Source organism: Periplaneta americana, chromosome 14 (genome assembly GCF_040183065.1).
Source record: "Periplaneta americana isolate PAMFEO1 chromosome 14, P.americana_PAMFEO1_priV1, whole genome shotgun sequence".
NCBI classification, from domain to species: Eukaryota; Metazoa; Arthropoda; class Insecta; order Blattodea; family Blattidae; genus Periplaneta; species Periplaneta americana.
Genome location: NC_091130.1, coordinates 8,080,179 through 8,098,354, shown reverse-complemented (window position 1 = coordinate 8,098,354; position 18,176 = coordinate 8,080,179). Strand labels below are relative to the sequence as shown.

At 38.3% G+C, this 18,176-nt stretch overlaps 1 protein-coding gene across 2 annotated transcripts; it reads left to right on the top strand.

Annotated features, from left to right (window-relative positions):
- Positions 1 to 28: 28 nt before the first annotated feature.
- LOC138713104 (GPN-loop GTPase 1) lies at positions 29 to 16,704 on the top strand. 2 transcript variants are annotated; one of them, XM_069844880.1, is made up of 7 exons: positions 29 to 536; positions 946 to 1,168; positions 3,121 to 3,485; positions 6,284 to 6,513; positions 9,306 to 9,538; positions 11,193 to 11,325; positions 16,065 to 16,704. In XM_069844880.1, the coding sequence occupies exons 2-6, from the start codon at positions 949 to 951 to the stop codon at positions 11,300 to 11,302; spliced, it is 1,158 nt and encodes a 385-aa protein (XP_069700981.1). In that variant the 5' UTR covers positions 29 to 536; positions 946 to 948; the 3' UTR covers positions 11,303 to 11,325; positions 16,065 to 16,704. The 2 variants fall into 2 exon arrangements, with proteins under 2 accessions (XP_069700981.1, XP_069700983.1); XM_069844882.1 differs by having other exon boundaries at positions 271 to 373.
- The last annotated feature ends 1,472 nt before the right edge of the window (positions 16,705 to 18,176 follow it).

Here is an 18,176-nt window from a genome sequence, read left to right as displayed (position 1 = left end):
ATGTATGAGTTAGACTAGAAATGTGGGTTTTTTTTTCTAGCCAATTGGTTTTCAGCTTCAAGAATTGTACGTACTACAGGTAAGGAAAATCCAGATATTTCTAGTAAAATCTCGATTAAAATTTTTGCCATCAGAGGGCAATGACGTCGTTAAATTTCTTATAGAATACCCTTAAATTTATTTATTTAAGTTCATTTTCAATACAGTGCTTATTTGTAATAACCGGTAATATTGTGTAATCGGAACAAAAATTGACACCGTTGTTCTTGGAAGCGAAAGATATTTAGTGCCTGATTTCTACAGTTGGTAGTATGCGAGCCGCGCAAACCCTGCAAGTGGTGCAACTGTGCTTTAATGGTTGTTGGGTACGAATGTAAGTTTGGATTGAAGTGTATCAAGCACATTGTTGGCAAGGAATTCTGCTACATACGAGATTTTAATATTATGCCACTTAATATGTAACGCTTTTTAAGCAAAAAACATTTGTGGCTTACGCTGCTATGTAGAAGTATTGAGAGTTTTTCACATCGGCAAACGTACGTATAGGTTAGGTATAGCAAATCCTTTGAAAAACGTTAATTGTCATGATCCTTCAATAATATATTGGTGCTTTCAGCAAATTTGGGAGAAAACGCACGGGAAATTCAGGTTATTTTGGTGATTGAAATCGTATTTTTGGCCCAAGTGATATACCTTACTCTTTACCGTAGTTCGCTGAAATATAACTCCTTAAATTCAACGATATTTACTTCCTGAACTTTTCGTGCACTAGTTTCGCCCAAAATTCACTGCCCATGAACGCCAATCTGTTGGTCAGGTTGAATCCTGTGACAGTTTTCATTGGTCACTATTTGTGAAGACGTTGAATATGATAAATTGTGACTCTACCAGCATATCTTCAGATAAGTTGGATGGTTTGAAAATGTTTCTTTTGGGATATTACAGAATATGTCTTCTAGTGAAGGAACGATTGCTGAGGGTCCATCGGACTCTGCAGCAAAGAAAGAAGAGCGACATCCCGTCTGCCTTATAGTGCTGGGAATGGCTGGTTCAGGGAAAACTACTTTTGTTCAGAGATTAATGTCACATCTGTATGGACAAAAGAACCTTCCATATTCGATTAACTTGGATCCAGCATGCTTAGAAGTTCCGTATCCAGCAAATATAGGCAAGTATTTTTTTATTTGCCATGTTCCGTTACTGTCTGCAAATATATGTAGCTTGTATTTTCGAAGTACATCTAGAAGGTATTTGAAAATGTACTTTTATCAGATGGTCAGGCAAATCTTTTTACATTCTTTATTTTGTTTCTCTTCTCTCGTTTTCTTCTTAAATGACGAAGTATAGCTACAACAATAGCTTCTTTCTTTAATTTGTTTGACGATTTTTCCAGCTCTGTTGGGGACTTCCTCAGATGTTCCAGGTTATTTCTGAAGTGCTCGGGAAAAGTGACATAAGTCAGTTTCCACAAACCTTTTTATTGACAACTTACGGAACATCTGCTCGCTTGGAAAAAAATACATAAGTATTTCTCCCATTACAATAATTCATACAGAAAAAATCAAATCGACATAAACCAGTGTAAGTTGTCAATAAATTATCAAAAAAGGTTTGTGGAAACTGACTTACGTCACTTTTTCCGAGCACTGCAGATTTGTTGTTAGTGTGGTTTTGTGGACCTATATCAGTTCCAATTTTTTCTTTTCTTTCCTTTCCTATATATATAAAAAGCCTATATATAAAATTCTTGGGATTCTTTTATTATAGAATATCGCTTAATTTTCGTCAAGTTTGACAAACGATTTTGACGTCACAACATGACCGACGTAAACCAACACGACGGGTAAATAAAACTCACTGAGATATCACCTCAACTAACCCACTAACCTTCTTACATACGTCGACCTCATGTCACTGAGATATCACCTCAACTAACCCACTAACCTTCTTACATACGTCGACCTCATGTCACTGAGATATCACCTCAACTAACCCACTAACCTTCTTACATACGTCGACCTCATGTCACTGAGATATCACCTCAACTAACCCACTAACCTTCTTACATAAGTCGACCTCATGTCACTGAGATATCACCTCAACTAACCCACTAACCTTCTTACATACGTCGACCTCATGTCACTGAGATATCACCTCAACTAACCCACTAACCTTCTTACATACGTCGACCTCATGTCACTGAGATATCACCTCAACTAACCCACTAACCTTCTCACATACGTCGACCACATGACATCATCACAGTCTACTATATACAGTCACGAAGCTTGAGTTTTGAGTGTGCTAGAAACAATAGACTGTGACGGTGCTATTTTGCATTGGCTGTAATGAGGCGATATTAGCGATCCTAGTGGTGAGCAACTACCTAATGTTTGCATATTTACTACGTATTGAGCTTCGCGACTGTATATACCAGACTGTGACATCACCCCATTCTCCAATCTAGCCAACATATATCCTCATGAACATACTACCGATATCCTATAGTCATATAGACCCAAATTCTTAATGTAATGCAGCAAAAGAACTGCGTCATTGATCACATACAGTTTGGAAGTCTAATTTAACTTACTTGCACATTGTGCACACATCATTATTATTAATGTATACAATTTTGGTTGTTTGTAGGAATTTTCCTTCTCTTTGGATACTGTAAGTGATGAGTTTCCTCATTTCCCACCAATCCATTTGTTTAAGAAAATCCATTAGACTGTCCACACCTGTGGAGTAACGGTCAGCGCGTCTGGCCGCGAAACCAGGTGGCCCGGGTTCGATTCCCGGTCAGGGCAAGTTACCTGGTTGAGGTGTTTTCCGGGGTTTTCCCTCAACCCAATATGAGCAAATGCTGGGTAACTTTCGGTGCTGGACCCCGGACTCATTTCACCGGCATTATCACCATCTCATTCAGATGCGAAATAACCAAAGATGTTGATAAAGCATCGTAAAATAACCCACTAAAATAAATCCATTAGATTGTGATAATATTCCTGCTGATCATCTTTAGACTCGTTTTTTTCTGATAAAGATGTTTGACATCATCATCTATGCAACCAGATGAAAGTAAATTTCTCACCAAATGAATGGCAACTGATGTTGCAGACATACGAGATACAGTGAACTACAAGGAGGTGATGAAGCAGTATGGACTGGGCCCTAATGGCGCCATTGTTACGTCACTGAATCTGTTCGCCACCAAGTTCGACAAGGTGATAGCACTTCTGGAGAAGGCCTCCGCCACACACAAGCTGGCTGTCATTGACACTCCAGGCCAGATCGAGGTATTCACATGGTCTGCATCGGGGAACATTGTGACAGAGACGCTGGCCTCCACATTCCCCACCGTCGTGGTGTACGTTATGGACACAGTCCGCAGTGTCAGCCCCATCACCTTCATGTCCAATATGCTGTATGCGTGTTCCATTCTCTACAAGACCAAGCTGCCCTTCATTGTGGTCATGAACAAGGTGAGTGTAATTAATTTCTTTGATGTACCTGCGAGAATTCCACTACTGATCTGTCTACCTTTGGGTAACAGTTTCATATTAAAACCTTTAAAATTAAAATATGTTAATTGGTCAATATTAAGATTTGCTTCTTGGATAAGGAAGATATCTATATTATTATCTGAGAGTATATTGGCTAGTTCAGTCTTCTTGGCTGATGTTATACCACCAGCATTCCATTGTAAGATGTTTAGTTGATTCTGTACCATTAGAGTAGTTCCCGCCCGGAGATCCGATTGGGGGACTATTTTACCTCCGGATAATTCATATTGGAGTTAAATGGCAAGTTGTACCCGATTTAAGTGAACACCATATTTTAACGTTTTGGTGGCTACTTCATTCACACACAACCCCCAGAATGTCTGGAGGACCACACCTTCTGTTGGTCGACGGGTCCATTGAACCTAGCTGGGAGATCTTGTTGATCAACAGCTTTCCCTCCTTAAGCCACTGGAGGACGATTTTAGTGCCATAGCAGGTCAGCACTAGGAACAGAAAAGTAGAAAGGGGAGGAAGGAAAGGGAAATGAACCCCTAGGCCTCGAATGCTCTAATGCCGTTGGGATCGAAGAAAGTAAGAGTTCAGTCAGAGGACTGGATAGGAAAGGGTAAAGAGGGAATTAGGTATTGGATAGAGGAAAATTATACCAAATTCAGTCATTAACTCATCAAGCTGACCAGTGCTAATGGATGAGTAGCCCCACCCTTTAGTTCAGCTCGTAAAATTATGCTTACTAACAGCTGCACCACGGGAAGGTAGGGATGGGATATTGGGTATTTGTCCAGGTTGGTTCCTTAAAGCCTTCAATGGGAAGGATTAATGGCTCTCCCCCCTGTATCCGACAGATACCCTTTTGCAGCCAAACTCTGTGTTGGAACTCTCTGCATCAAAATCCACAGTTAATTCCCGATTTACCACGAAAATCGTCTGTAGCTGCATTTAGATTGGCAACAGGCCATGATTGTTTGGCCAAACACCTGCATAGAATTGGAATATATCAGTCCCCTAACTGCCCATTGTGCAACTCAAACCAAGAAATGGATTCGGAACACCTCAAAATCTGTGCTTCAGTGGCTGGCCATGATAATATCTTTGAAAAATATTGGAGTGCAAGAGGTCAAATGACTTTATTGTCAAATCCCTGGCATTAGAAAACAACAACAAGGTGAGTGTGTACTTAATTGTGCACTTTATTAAAAAAGAAAAGGAGTATTAACTAAAAATATACAGAGTTGGATGGTTTTTGAACGGTCAGTGGCGTGGGAGTATGCGGTATCACATGTTGGTTGGCTTAGGGCAAGTTCAGTGAGGACACTTAGTGCTTTTGACTGCTGCTGTTTGTGCATAATGGATAGAAATGAGGACTTTCACACAGCCACAGTCTTCCATCCCAATCTTTCATACTCCTTCCCTCCCGCACAATAACAGTTTTGGAATGCACAGATTGTGTCAAAACTCTACAGTAATATCTATTATCAGAGCTAACAAGGAGAGGACACGCTATGTATATCACCGAATTAAATCAGATTGTGTGAGATGAAAGTACAAGACGTACTGTTTAAAGTCATACCTGGTATGGGTGGCCAATGACCCCTCGTTTTGGAAATATTGGCTATTGTTTATGACATACTTCCGTTAGGTGTTCAATAGGGAAGCATTAGACTGTATATCAGCGTAGCCCGTATGGTTGAATGCTGAGTTGTTATCCAGGCAACCTGAGTTCGAATCTTAACTGATCCTATATTTTTTTCTTTTAATAATGATTAATATTGTAATCACAGTTATCTATTTACATACCTATATCATATTTCTCAATGTATTGAATGCTTCATCATGTTTTAAACAAATTACTAATTAACTAACATTGTATTTTAAAGGATAAATAATGAAATACTGCTCACGTAGGAAGGTAAGATATGTCACTGGCGTCTATTCTGTTTCTGTAGCAGCTATTCCATTTCATTTTGTACCCGGTTCATTATGATGTCATAAAAACACACAAAACATACATATTTCTTGCACCATGCACAGCAAATGAAAGAAGGTTGTCCACAGTCACACACATTTTTCCGCACTTCTGCTTCGAAACAGATATCCTTCACATTCACAAACACTTCTCGTTCGTTTATCAATTTTGATGCATACCACGCGTATTTCAACATGGCTTTGAATATAGGAGCTGACAACTGAAAGTGAATTAAAATAATAATAATAATAATAATAATAATAATAATAATAATAATAATAATATCAAGCTTTAAAAAAATGAGAAGACATTAGGATTCGAAGTCGGGTTGCCTGGATGACAACTCAGCATCCAACCACATGAGCTACGCTGTTACACAGTCTAATGCTTCCTTATTAAGCACCTAACGGAAGTATGTCATAAACAATAGCCAATATTTCCAAAACGAGGGGTCATTGGCCACCCATACCAGGTATGACTTTAAACAGTGTGTCTTGTACTTTCATGTCACAAAATCTGATATAATTCAGTGATACACAGAGCGTGTCCTCTCCTTGTGAGATAATTTTGGACTAGGAGGATGGAGATTCAATCCTTATCAACAAAGATTTTTTTTTTTCACTTTGCAATTAAAAATGAATAGGAAGATGTTCTCTCTTTGAGGTTAAAATGTACCTGGAGCATGATTACCACTGAACTGTTTATGCTGTGGCACCGAAGAATAAGGAATCTCTATCCCCATGTTGACGTCATTATCTGATGTGCTTATTTTAGCCGTGCATTTTGTTGTCAGGTGGATGTAGTGGAACACACCTATGCTCTCGAATGGATGCACGACTTTGAAGCATTCCAGGATGCACTTGAATCAGAGACATCGTACATCTCAAACCTGACGAGATCGATGTCTCTCGCTCTGGACGAGTTCTACAGCAACTTGCGCTGCGTTGGTGTGTCAGCACTGACCGGTACCGGCATACCGGAGTTTCTTGAGCTGGTTGATGAAGCAGCTGACGAATATGAAAAGTAGGAGTTCTGTGTGTTCATTTATTTCTTTGATATTTGTTTGAACCGCTTCATGGTATACAAATCTGGCTTTCAGGTATAGCTCCCGTAAACTGACGTGAATAATTTGAAGGGAAACATTGTTCCAGGGCCGGGTATCGAACCTGGGACCTTTGGTTGAGCGCGCCAACGCTCTACCGACTGAGCTACCCAGGAACTGTATCCAATCTCAGCTCAATTATTCCCCTTATATCCACATACCTCAAGTGGGTTGAAGGAATGACAGCCCAGCATTGAGTGCACACTTTCTGCGTGACCTGAAAGCCAGATTTGTATAATATACATTTTACTGTTCATTAACAGAAAACCACAAATTTAAGTGACATGTGCGGCTCTTGACTTTCTGTCAACTCACTTGAGGTATGTGGATATAAGGGGAATAATTGAGCCGGGGTGGGTACAGTTCCTGGGTAGCTCAGTCGGTAGATTATTTTAATGTACCGAAGTACATATGATATTTCCATGCAGATATTCTGCGTCATCATACGATGAAAGAGTAATGGAACGGAGAAAAATTCTCTCCAGCACTGGGATTTGAACCCGGGGTTTCAGCTCTACGTGCTGATGCTTTATCCACTAAGCCACACCGGATACCCATCCCAGTGTCGGACAGAATCGTCTCAGTTTAAGTTCCAACTCTTGGGTTCCCTCTAGTGGCCGCCCTCTGCACTAGTCATAGATGTCTATGAACATAGGACTGAAGTCCACACATGTGCTGAGGTGCACATGTGCCGGGGTCCGATGGAATAAGCGCGTACAGCTGAAAACCCGGGTTCAAATCTCGGTGCCGGAGAGAATTTTTTCTCCGTTCCATTACTCGCCCTTTCATCGTATCAGTTGGTAGAGCATTGATGCACTCAGTCAAAGGACCCGGGTTCGATACCCGGCCCTCAAACAATTTTTACCTTGAAATTATTCACTTCATAATAGCCAAATATTAACTTCCTTGCGACGAGGCCATCTGTCTGCATTCTTATTTTCTAAACAACTGCAGATACTTGTAGTTGTCAAATATTAACTTCCTTGTAGAGGCCATCTGTGTACATCATAAATGGAGCCCAAATATACAAATACTTCAGTTACCAAACATTAAGTTTTTGTATAGAGACCATCTGTATGCATCACTCTTTTCTAAATATATGCAGCACAAAACTACAAATACTTACATTTGTCACACATTAAATTTCTCTTGTGACCAGCCTCATGGTCTAGTGGTCAGAGCTTCTGGCTATAGTTCATGAGGTCCCAGGTTCGATTCCCGGTTAGAGCACAGGAATTTTTCCTTAAAGGGGATTATTCCTGTGTTCGTCCATGGTCTGGAATTTAGGTTAAGTTTAGATTTAAGACCTCTCCTAGCACCACATTATCATAATCATCCTATCACATCATCGGGATAATGTAACTCCGCCTTCCAGGCGCCCCAACCTCAGAAGTGGGTTACAACTAAGCCACGGCCAGGAGAGAAGACCAGAAATGTCGAAAGACAACCTGGTGGCATTGGATTAAAAAAAAAATTCTCTTGTAGAGGCTATCTGCATGCATTCATATTTTGTGAATGACTGTAGCCTGAAACAACAAATTCTTTTAGTTTTCAAACATTTAATGTCTTGTGTTTTCTTCTTTTACAAGAATTGTGAAACCTAAAGTATATTTGATTATAAAATAAATTATTACATCTCAAGATACTAGCTTTGGTCCAGCAAGCAATTCAGAATATGTTCAAAATATCAAAATTCTTTTGACGCATGCACTAGTTGAGTACGGTGTCAGAACTAGTTTGGGATTTTACGTCGTTGGAACATTTCCTGAACTGTTCTTTCACGGCCTTCGGAATTTCTTCTCGTATTAAAATTATATTTATCTTCCGAACTTAATTATTAGTAAAATACATCGCTGTCGCCTTCCAAATCACTCATGATGGACTACCTTTTTATTTCAACCTGCCCACTCTTATAAATTTTAACCGTAATTTATCACTTAACGCCAATATGTATCCCACTATGTTGTTGTTTTTTATTATTAATCTATTTTTTGTGTACATTTTATTCAGTTGTCGGTTTCTGGTTTAATTACGTAAATCCTACTTAATTGTAACCTATTACTAATATGTATACTAATGTGTTTATTTTTATTTCTACTGTGTACATTTTTTTATTGAATTATCGGCTTCTGTTTTTATGTGATTCGTATTTGATTCTAACAACATTAATATGTATTCCACTATGTTTATTTTTATTTTATGAGGTAAATTTTTATGTAACTACCTCTTTTGATCTCATTATGTACCTAAATTGTATCAGTATGTAATTACTTAATTCCGATCCAGTTTTATTTTCAACTGTGTAAGCAAGTTTTAATCCTGGTTGAGTGTAAGAGAAGGCCTTACGGCCTTAACTCTGCCAGGTTAAATAAAGCCATTATTATTATTATTATTATTATTATTATTATTATTTTAACCTGCCTACTCTCGCAGCATTTTAATCATAACTTCAGATTAAACCATCTGCGCATGTGTCAGCAGTTCAGAATTTCCAGGTCCTGCTTTTAATGTAGAATTAATTTCACTCATTCCGAACGAATTCTAAAGCATGTTGGAACAGGGAACTAGGAGTTCAGTATCGATTCAGAATCAGTTCTAGTCTTGTTGGAACGCACATTGAGTACTGTGCACGAGCAGGCAGTTCAGAATCGATTGTGAATCGTGCTGGAACAAACCTACTGAAAACAACAGCTTATTTGTTGCCCACATGCAGAGACTACCGAACAGAATGGGAACAACTTAAGAAAGAGAAGGAAGCCAATGTGAAGAAACAGCAGCAGGAAAAGATGCAGAATTTGTTGGTCGAGGGAGAGGGTAAGCCTGTGTCCTTGATCACAGAGGCATCTATGGGACAAGAGCTGGCTGACATCTACCTGAAGCACCCAGCCAACGAGAGCAGTGATGATGAAGAGGGCGAAGAAAATGTGCCACACCTCACAGAGGAAGGTATGACAGCACTGTATATGTAATTGACTAGCTAAATGGAAAACCAGCCATCTCCTCCTCGTCCTGTCCCGTGATCACTGTGATCACATTTCCGTCCCCTCGTGTGTGTGGTACCTAAGAGGTTACGTCCATTTTCGGTTTTCCCCTTCAAAATTTTCTAGAGCTCCTTCAGTGGAGCAGCGTAATCCGGAGTGAGACTAGTGGCCAACAGGCTTGGAGCTCACATATTTAGTTCCTTACAGCCCCAAACCCCTTGCCAGGACATGTTTTGCGTACCTTTTAAATTTGTCCTCCCAATTCTCCTCTTTCAATTCAATTCAAGTGGAAAAACGTTACTTCTTCTTGCAAAGTTTTTTAATGTAAACATGTTGCATGTACTCTGTTTAATATTTTAGTTAACTCTGTTGGTTGAGAATACACGCATTTCCCATATTTATTCTGAGTTTAATCTCCTCCCAAGTGTGATTTATATTGTTAGTGTTGCTCCAAAATTTTCGAATTTTTCCACCTCTTCAAAGGATAAATTTTCAATTTTTATATTTCCATTTCATACAATATTCTGATCATGAGACATAATCATATACTTTGTTTTTTCGGGGTTTACTTATAAACCTATCTCTTTACTTGCTTAAAGTTTTTCGGGGTTTACTTCAGAACCTATCTCTTTTTAATTGCTTAAAGTTTTTCGGGGTTTACTTTCAAACCTATCTCTTTACTTGCTTAAAGTTTTTCGGGGTTTACTTCAGAACCTATCTCTTTACTTGCTTAAAGTTTTTCGGAGTTTACTTCCAAACCTATCTCTTTACTTGCTTCAAGTAAAATTTCCATCTTTTCCCTAATACTTTGTGCCTAGATCATATATACCCAGGTTGCTTCGCATTATAGGTTTTGAAGTTAACAACTTTTGTCAGGTTTACTATGCTGCCATCTAATTGTTACATAAGGAGTCACATCATAACTTCCATTTGAATTGCATTAGTGACTGTACTGCCATCTCATGTTCGTTTATGGCGGATGGGTGGCAATCCTGGCGGTTGTTCTCTTCAAAGTGCAAACGATTTTAACAAAGGAACGAGCAATCTATATGTGATCTGGTGTTTGTGGATTTCTCGTAACATATTCACGTCATCCGCATAGACAAGCAGCTGATATAACCCGTTCAATTCTGAACCCTGTCTGTTATCCTGGACTTTCCTAATGGCATATTCTGGAGCAAAGTTAAAAAGTAAAGGTGATAGTGCATCTCCCTGCTTTAGCCCGCAGTGAATTGGAAACACATCAGATGGAAACTGGCCTATACGAACTCTGCTGTACATTTCACTGAGACACATTTTAATTAATCGAACTAGTTTCTTGGGAATACCAAATTCAATAAGAATATTATATAAAACCTCTCTTAACCGAGTCATATGCCTTTTTGAAATCTATCCAGTTATGTAATACCTGATCTAAAATGCTTGATTCTCTGTATCTCAAATTCGAGATTTTGTAGTGAAGTTCTTGTTCCAGAGAATGCCTCAGTAGCCCTTATATAAGTATGTGAATCATAGGTAAACAATTAAAAAGTGATGTGTTGTGCTAGAGGTCCAGGGCAACTTATTAATCACGCGATTATTTAATCGCTAGTCTTCATTTAATTTTATTCTTGTTCCAGAAATTGAAGAGGAAAAAGAACGGGAATCCTTCCACAATTTCCTGACACAGCAGAAACGAGCACAAGAGAAAAGAGTCACAGCAGCCATGCAGAGAGATTCTGAAAAATGACAGTCATAGGAAGTCACAGCGAAGTAAGTAGAATGCATAACAATCTGTCAACTGTGATTATATGTATCTCATTGTGGACTGTAGCAGTTCTTTGACAGACTCTGCGCTTGAGAAATAAAATTGCACTAAAGATAACTTGCCAATTTGCATTCCCACTCTTGATCTCTCTCTTAAACATCTGACTGTACATTAATTTGTGCCCATTTGGTTTATGAACATTTTTATCTCTGAACTCTTGATTTCAGTCACATTGAATTATTAAAAAATTCAGTAAAATCCCTTTTTAACGAATCTCTGGGGGACTAATTATACACTGGTCAAAAAAAGTTAAGCATATTTCCAGTTTACCCAATAATACCTGATATTTATGTTTCTTTTGGTTTTATGTGGCATGTGTTATGTTTACCAATTCAAACTCTTTCATTTGTTTTAGTCTGCATCACTAGGTAACGTCCAAATCACGGCTAGTAAAGAAAAGCCTGTAATTCGAGCAAAGTTCAATCAGTGTCGTTTTGCTTCATAGTGCTTCATAGTGCAGTACAATGGCTCGGAACACCCTTACAATGGCAGACCGCATCAAAATCATCACTTTGATAGAACAAAATATGAGACAAGTTGATGTTGCTAACATCCTTCATGTGAATCAGAGTATTGTCTCCAGACTGTGGAGAAAGTTCCAGGAAACCCAGTCAATAGCAGATCGACCTCGCGAAGGCCGTCCACGCAAAACAACACCAGGTCAGGACCGGTATGTAAGGTTATCTGCACGTGGGAACCCTATAGCCTTAGCTACAACTCTGCGCCATGACCTGCGCGAAGCCACTGTGTTGTTGTAAGTAGCCAAACTGTGCGCAATAGACTTCATGACATAGGGTTGTATGCTCGAAGACCACTCAAGACTCCAGCACTCCGTCCACATCACAGGGGTGCTCGTGCAAGATGGGCTAGAGCACATGAGAATTGGACACGTGGCCAATGGACCAGAACTTTATTCTCAGACGAAGTGAGAATGGGCCTACACCCTGACAACAACTCTATTCGCGTATGGAGACGAACAGGGGAACAAAATCATCCCTCAATGACCGTGGAACGTCACCAACAGTTTGGTGGTTCAATCTTGTTTTGGGCAGGTGTCATGTTTGGCCGCCGCACACCACTGGTTTCAATAGAGGGAAACATGACTGCTGCCGTGTATGAGAACGACATCCTCCAACCCATAGTAAGTGGTTTTGCAGAGACTGTAGGAGAAGGGTTCACTCTACAGGACGATAATGCTCGGCCTCATCGTGCTCATAGTGTGCAGCGGTATCTGGTAGAACATGGGATCCGAAGAATGGATTGGCCAGCATGCTCACCGGATATGAACTGCATAGAGCATGCATGGAGCTTTCTCAGGAGAGCCATTTCCAATCGTCCACATCACCCATTAACGATTCAAGAACTCAGGAATGCTGCCTTGGAAGAATGGGATAATTTGCCTCAGGAGAGCTTAGATGCGTTGGTACTGAGTATGCCCCGTCACATACAAGAGTGCCTCAGGGTTCGTAGAGGACCAACACGTTATTAAACAGGGTACTGAAAGCACCATTTGCTTTTCTTTGATGATGTACGAATTTCAACTTCCCTTATCTTTTCCGTTGTTTCCAAACAATGCAACTTTTTCATTTCATATTGAGTCCATTGTTAACAAATAGTGTATTTCTACTGTTAAGTTCATTCTGTGGAACCAAGAAACCCGATTATAATTTATCTATTTTATTTTAATTAATAAAAACCGTTATATGCATGGGTGGCCGGGTGGCTCAGTTGGTAGAGCAGCTGGCTACGGACTGGAAGGTCCGGGGTTCGATCCCAGGTGGTGGCAGGATTTTTTCTCGTTGCCAAACTTTCAGAACGGCCCCGAGGTTCACTCAGCCTCCTATAAAATTGAGTACCGGGTTTTTCCCGGGGGTTAAAGGCGGTCAGAGCGTGGTGCCGACCACACCACCTTATTCTAGTGCTGAGGTCATGGAAAGCATGGGGCTCTACCTCCATGCCCCCCAAGTGCCTTCATGGCATGTTACGGGGATACCTTTACCTTTTATATGCCTAAATATGCTTAACTTTTTTTGACCAGTGTATATTACCGGTATATTTACATATTTTTAATACCCATTAAGGGAGGTAATGAGTTAAATTTCTACTTCCTACATTTTTCAAGCTATGTCCTTGATTTTTGTACACATAATCACGGTGTGATAGATAATGATGTGGTGAAGTTTTATTTCTATGAGTGAATTAGTTTTCGAGTTATTAACAAAAATATTTTGAAAAATTTGCATAATCTATACTAATAATAAATGCGTAGCCTAATTTTTCTGGTAATGTTCGATTTTCCAAAAATAATTGGTGTTAACGTATATAATTAACCATCCTGAAACCGAAAATCGCTTTTTTAAAATTTTTGTTTGTATGTCTGTCTGTCTGTCTGGATGTTTGTTACCTTTTCACGCGATAATGGCTGAACTGATTTATATGAAAATTGGAATATAAATTAAGTTCGTTGTAACTAAGATTTTAGGCTATATGACATTCAAAATACTTTATTTAAAAGGGGGGTTATAAGGGAACTTGAATTATATAAATAAAAATATCTCCCTTATTATTAATTTTCGTGAAAAATGTTACATAACAAAAGTTTTTTTTTTTTAATTATTTCCGATAAGTTTTATTCTATGCATAATTTTGATAGGACTGATATTTAATGAGATAAATGAGTTTTAAAATTTATATAACAACGCCATCTAAGGCACTGTAATGAAATAAAAAACAAATGACTACGTCTATAAGGGGCCTTGGACAACAACAAAAGAAAGCTATTAAACATAGCCTACAGAGAGTGTTTCTGTGTTTGTATGAAGTAATATCGATTAAAGGATATACAAGACTTCTAAAATAACAATATAATACATAATAATATATTTCTAACAGGTGCAACGGAGCGCATGGATACAGCTAGTTCAAAATGAAATGGGTCGCTCCATTTTTCAGTAAAATGTCTGAAATTGTTTTTGCAAGACCAGTGGCATATTTAGAAAAACATCACGCATTAGTTTCTCTATATCTTTTACTACAAAAGGAGAAACAATTTTTTATAACCTCTGCACACCTAAAAATAAAAATTTTCTGTTGCCACTATAAATATTTCATTTTTTATTTCAAAAAGTATTCATTTAATCATAGAACCCATGCACTATTTTGTTAACCATAGTATACAGAACATTGAATAAAAAGTTCATGTTTCTAGCATCAAAATTGTAAGAAACTTTACACTTCGAACCTGAGGAAATGTGCTGAAAAACAAAGTGTGAGAAAACAGCTTGTAAAATTTGCATGGAATTAAGTTCAAGGGTGCAGCCATTTATACACTGCGTAATTTTTATGCTTTTGAACGCCACAGGGAATACACATAAATAAGAGAATGCTGATTCATTTTCCACAAGAAAACGAAGAAGCGATTTTTGACTGAAAATAACCAAAATTTCACCCGTCTCCTCCCTTAAATTTATTATGAGCAAAAATATATCAACAAGAACCTACTGTAAACGTACTTTTTATTTTTCTGATGTTGGGATTTGCCCTGTTTGTTTCCTCCTTAATCTGAAGATGTGCATGCACTCTCTGTCCATCTTTTATGAGATCTTCCTCTCTTCTCATCTGAGGGTCGGTCTGTCTTTGATTTTTCTAACTATCCGGTCTGCCTCCATTCTGTCTATATGTTTCTTCCATTAATTTCTTCTGTCTTTAATGAAGTTGGTGATGTTTTGAATTTTACTGTCTCAGTGCATTTTTAACTTGGTCGTAGACCCCAGGAGTAAGCAAACACACGATGTGATGTTTTCAAAGAATCACAATAAAAAATATTTTTAAGTATTTTAATTAAATTCTGGAGTCCAGTGCTGACTGCAAAACTTGCAGGCCCGAGATCTAGTCCTGGTTGAAACAGGTTTTTCCAGGGTCATAATGACCTTCAAACTACAAGAAACTAAATATTAATAATGTCTTGAACATTATAAAGATATCTTAATTCATTAATCGTATTATTAATAAAAATAATTCAATAAGATACTTATTAGAGAAGAAGGAAATATTTTGAAAAGATGAAAGTATTCTGTATAGTTTTCATTCTTTGTTTCAATATTAAACTTGGCTCTGACTGACTGGACGGTGTGACTTTCGGTGTTCCAAATAAGTACTTTAGTACGGTTCTTGGCACCTCTCAGAGCAGCCCCTACCCGGAGATCCAATTGAGGGACTATTTTACCTCCGGAGAATTTTACACTGAGGGACTCCATGAATATAAACAGTGAAAAATATAGTGGGACTGTGTTGGTGGTAATGCAGCTTATGTGGGTTCCTCTTTGTTACTTGTTAGCTTGAACAACAAGTTTAAGCCCCCTCACCACGACAGGGTGAGTACCCACGAGAGGTTGATGAAGATCTGGAACACATTCTTCTATACTGTCCATCCATAAACCACAAAAGAAGTAAATAAAAATCATCAGTACAGTTGCAGAAGACACAGCCCTGCAGTATATATTGACTACACCCCAACTCTGGCTACTAGCAACAGGCATCTATAATGAACACCGATCAAAATGCCCCTCATTTCTCTTGAAAAACAACAACTGAATAGACTACAGTGGACTATAGTGGACTTTATGTTGTCGGCAAACAGCTGGATACATTAAGAAGATTGATTTGATTCTTTGTTTCATTTCAGTACGTGATTACTGGAGCTGCAGGAACACAGCAGTGCATTGTGGGCAAGCAGCGAATTATTAATTCTTGTCATGCTGTCAGAGTGTGAAAAACTGAACATGAGTTGTTTCTTTGTAAACGAAATATTACGAATAGGTAAGCTATTTTGCAACCCTGAAATGTCAGACAGCAGATTTTGATACAGCTCTTTTTCCAAGTTCTTGTTTACTGTCGTGATTACCTTCAAATTTCTATAAAGATTGCAATGAAAGAGTATTTTAAGTCTTGTAACATCTGTTCTTGTTCAGATCTCAGTTATTCAGATATTTTTATGTACTGTGTTACACCTTTGGCACTGTAAAAATACTACTTGAAAAAATTGTAAATAAAATAAGTATCGCACAAAATTTACCAAAAGCCGGTTTATTTTTAAATGTTTCTGAAATAAAATCTCCCCCTTTCAGTAATCTCCATTTATTGAGATAATGCTAACTAAATTTCTAAATTTTAAAGTGGTAATAAATTGATATACTGTGTTCGATAAATAGAACATACATGCCGAAGATCATTTGCCTAGCAGGACCTTCAGTAGAGCGAGATGAGGAAGGGGGACAGTCCAGTTTTGAGATATTTTACAGGAAGAGGAGACACAAAATATTCATAAAACGTTATTTTTCGTACATGCAAAAAGAATTCTATTAAATCATATGAAGACCACAGGAATAAAAGGGGGAATGTCACTTTTTTGTGAAAATTGAGGTAATGGTAAAAATTGGAAGTTTATGGTTAGACGATTTTTTTTGGGGTTATTTTACGACACTGTATCAACATCTCAGGTTATTTAGCGTCTGAATGAAATGAAGGTGATAATGGCGGTGAAATGAGTCCTGGGTCCGACACCGAAAGTTACCCAGCATTTTGGGTTGAGGAAAAACCCCAGAAAAAACCTCAACCAGGTAACTTGCCCCTACCGGGATTCGAACCCGAGCCACCTGGTTTCGCGGCCAGGCATTTATCATTTGTAACACACTTCTTGAATAAATTAGCTTTGAACTTTAAATTAGCTCTCCTGAAAATCTTGACATTCCCCCTTTTCTTCCTGTAGTCTTCATATATTATTGAAACAGTATATTTTCAACAAGTTTTAAGAAGTAGTTGGTATTGAAAGGTTAAGACTACACTGAGTTGTTATACAGTAAGGTTAATTGGGGGATGCTCGGGTTTTGCAGGAGTCATTTCCTGCCGAGATCACCGGGAATAGTGCATCTGCATTCTCGGTGCGTGCAAGCAATGAGTATTGCAGTTTCGCTTTAGCTGTGTTGTGTTAAGTAAGTTGGTGGTGAAAGTTGTAATCTTAAAAGTTTCAAGTTAAGTTTAAAGTGCTTCTTGTACGCTACTGTTGTAATGACTTATTCATTACGTGAACACACTTATTTATACAATACATACGTATGGAAACAAAAATCCTGTGCTTCGACAAATTGCAAATTTCGGGAAAAGTTTCCAGAGCAACCTGTTCCAGCTACTAGTACAATAACAAGACTTAAGAAGTTCATGCAGACAGGTTCGGTAAACGAAAAACCAAAAAGAGAATGCCGTGTCCTATCGGAAGAGAAATTAGACAAGATTGGTGAAAGATTGGAACACACCCCTCAAAAATTCCTCAGACGTTTAGTGCAGGAAACTGGAATAAGTAAATTTAAATAGTTTAATTATGTGTTATTTAGTGAACTACGGCTTTGACGAGACGAGCATGCGCAATGTTATGTCTCGGGAACTTAGAAATTGTCAGCGGCTCATTCTTTTTGCCGCTAAGTGTACATTAAAGGCATTATTCAAGAAATGGATTTTTAGAGTCAAGGTTCCCCTAATTTTCCTATTTTATACACAGACTATACTATTTATAGACCTATATAGTTTTTTTTACTACATATCGTCCTGGATAATAAACATCCCAGTTAATCGAGAGTTTGCAGTAAACTTAAACAGAATATAAGAGATGCAATAAATTCTATCAGTGCTGAAGAACTTGTTAGATTGACTACAAATTTCATAAAAAGATATCAGATGTGTGTTGCAGTAAAAGGAGGACATTTTGAGCAACAAATGTCAGCTTGGTAAGCACTGTAACTAA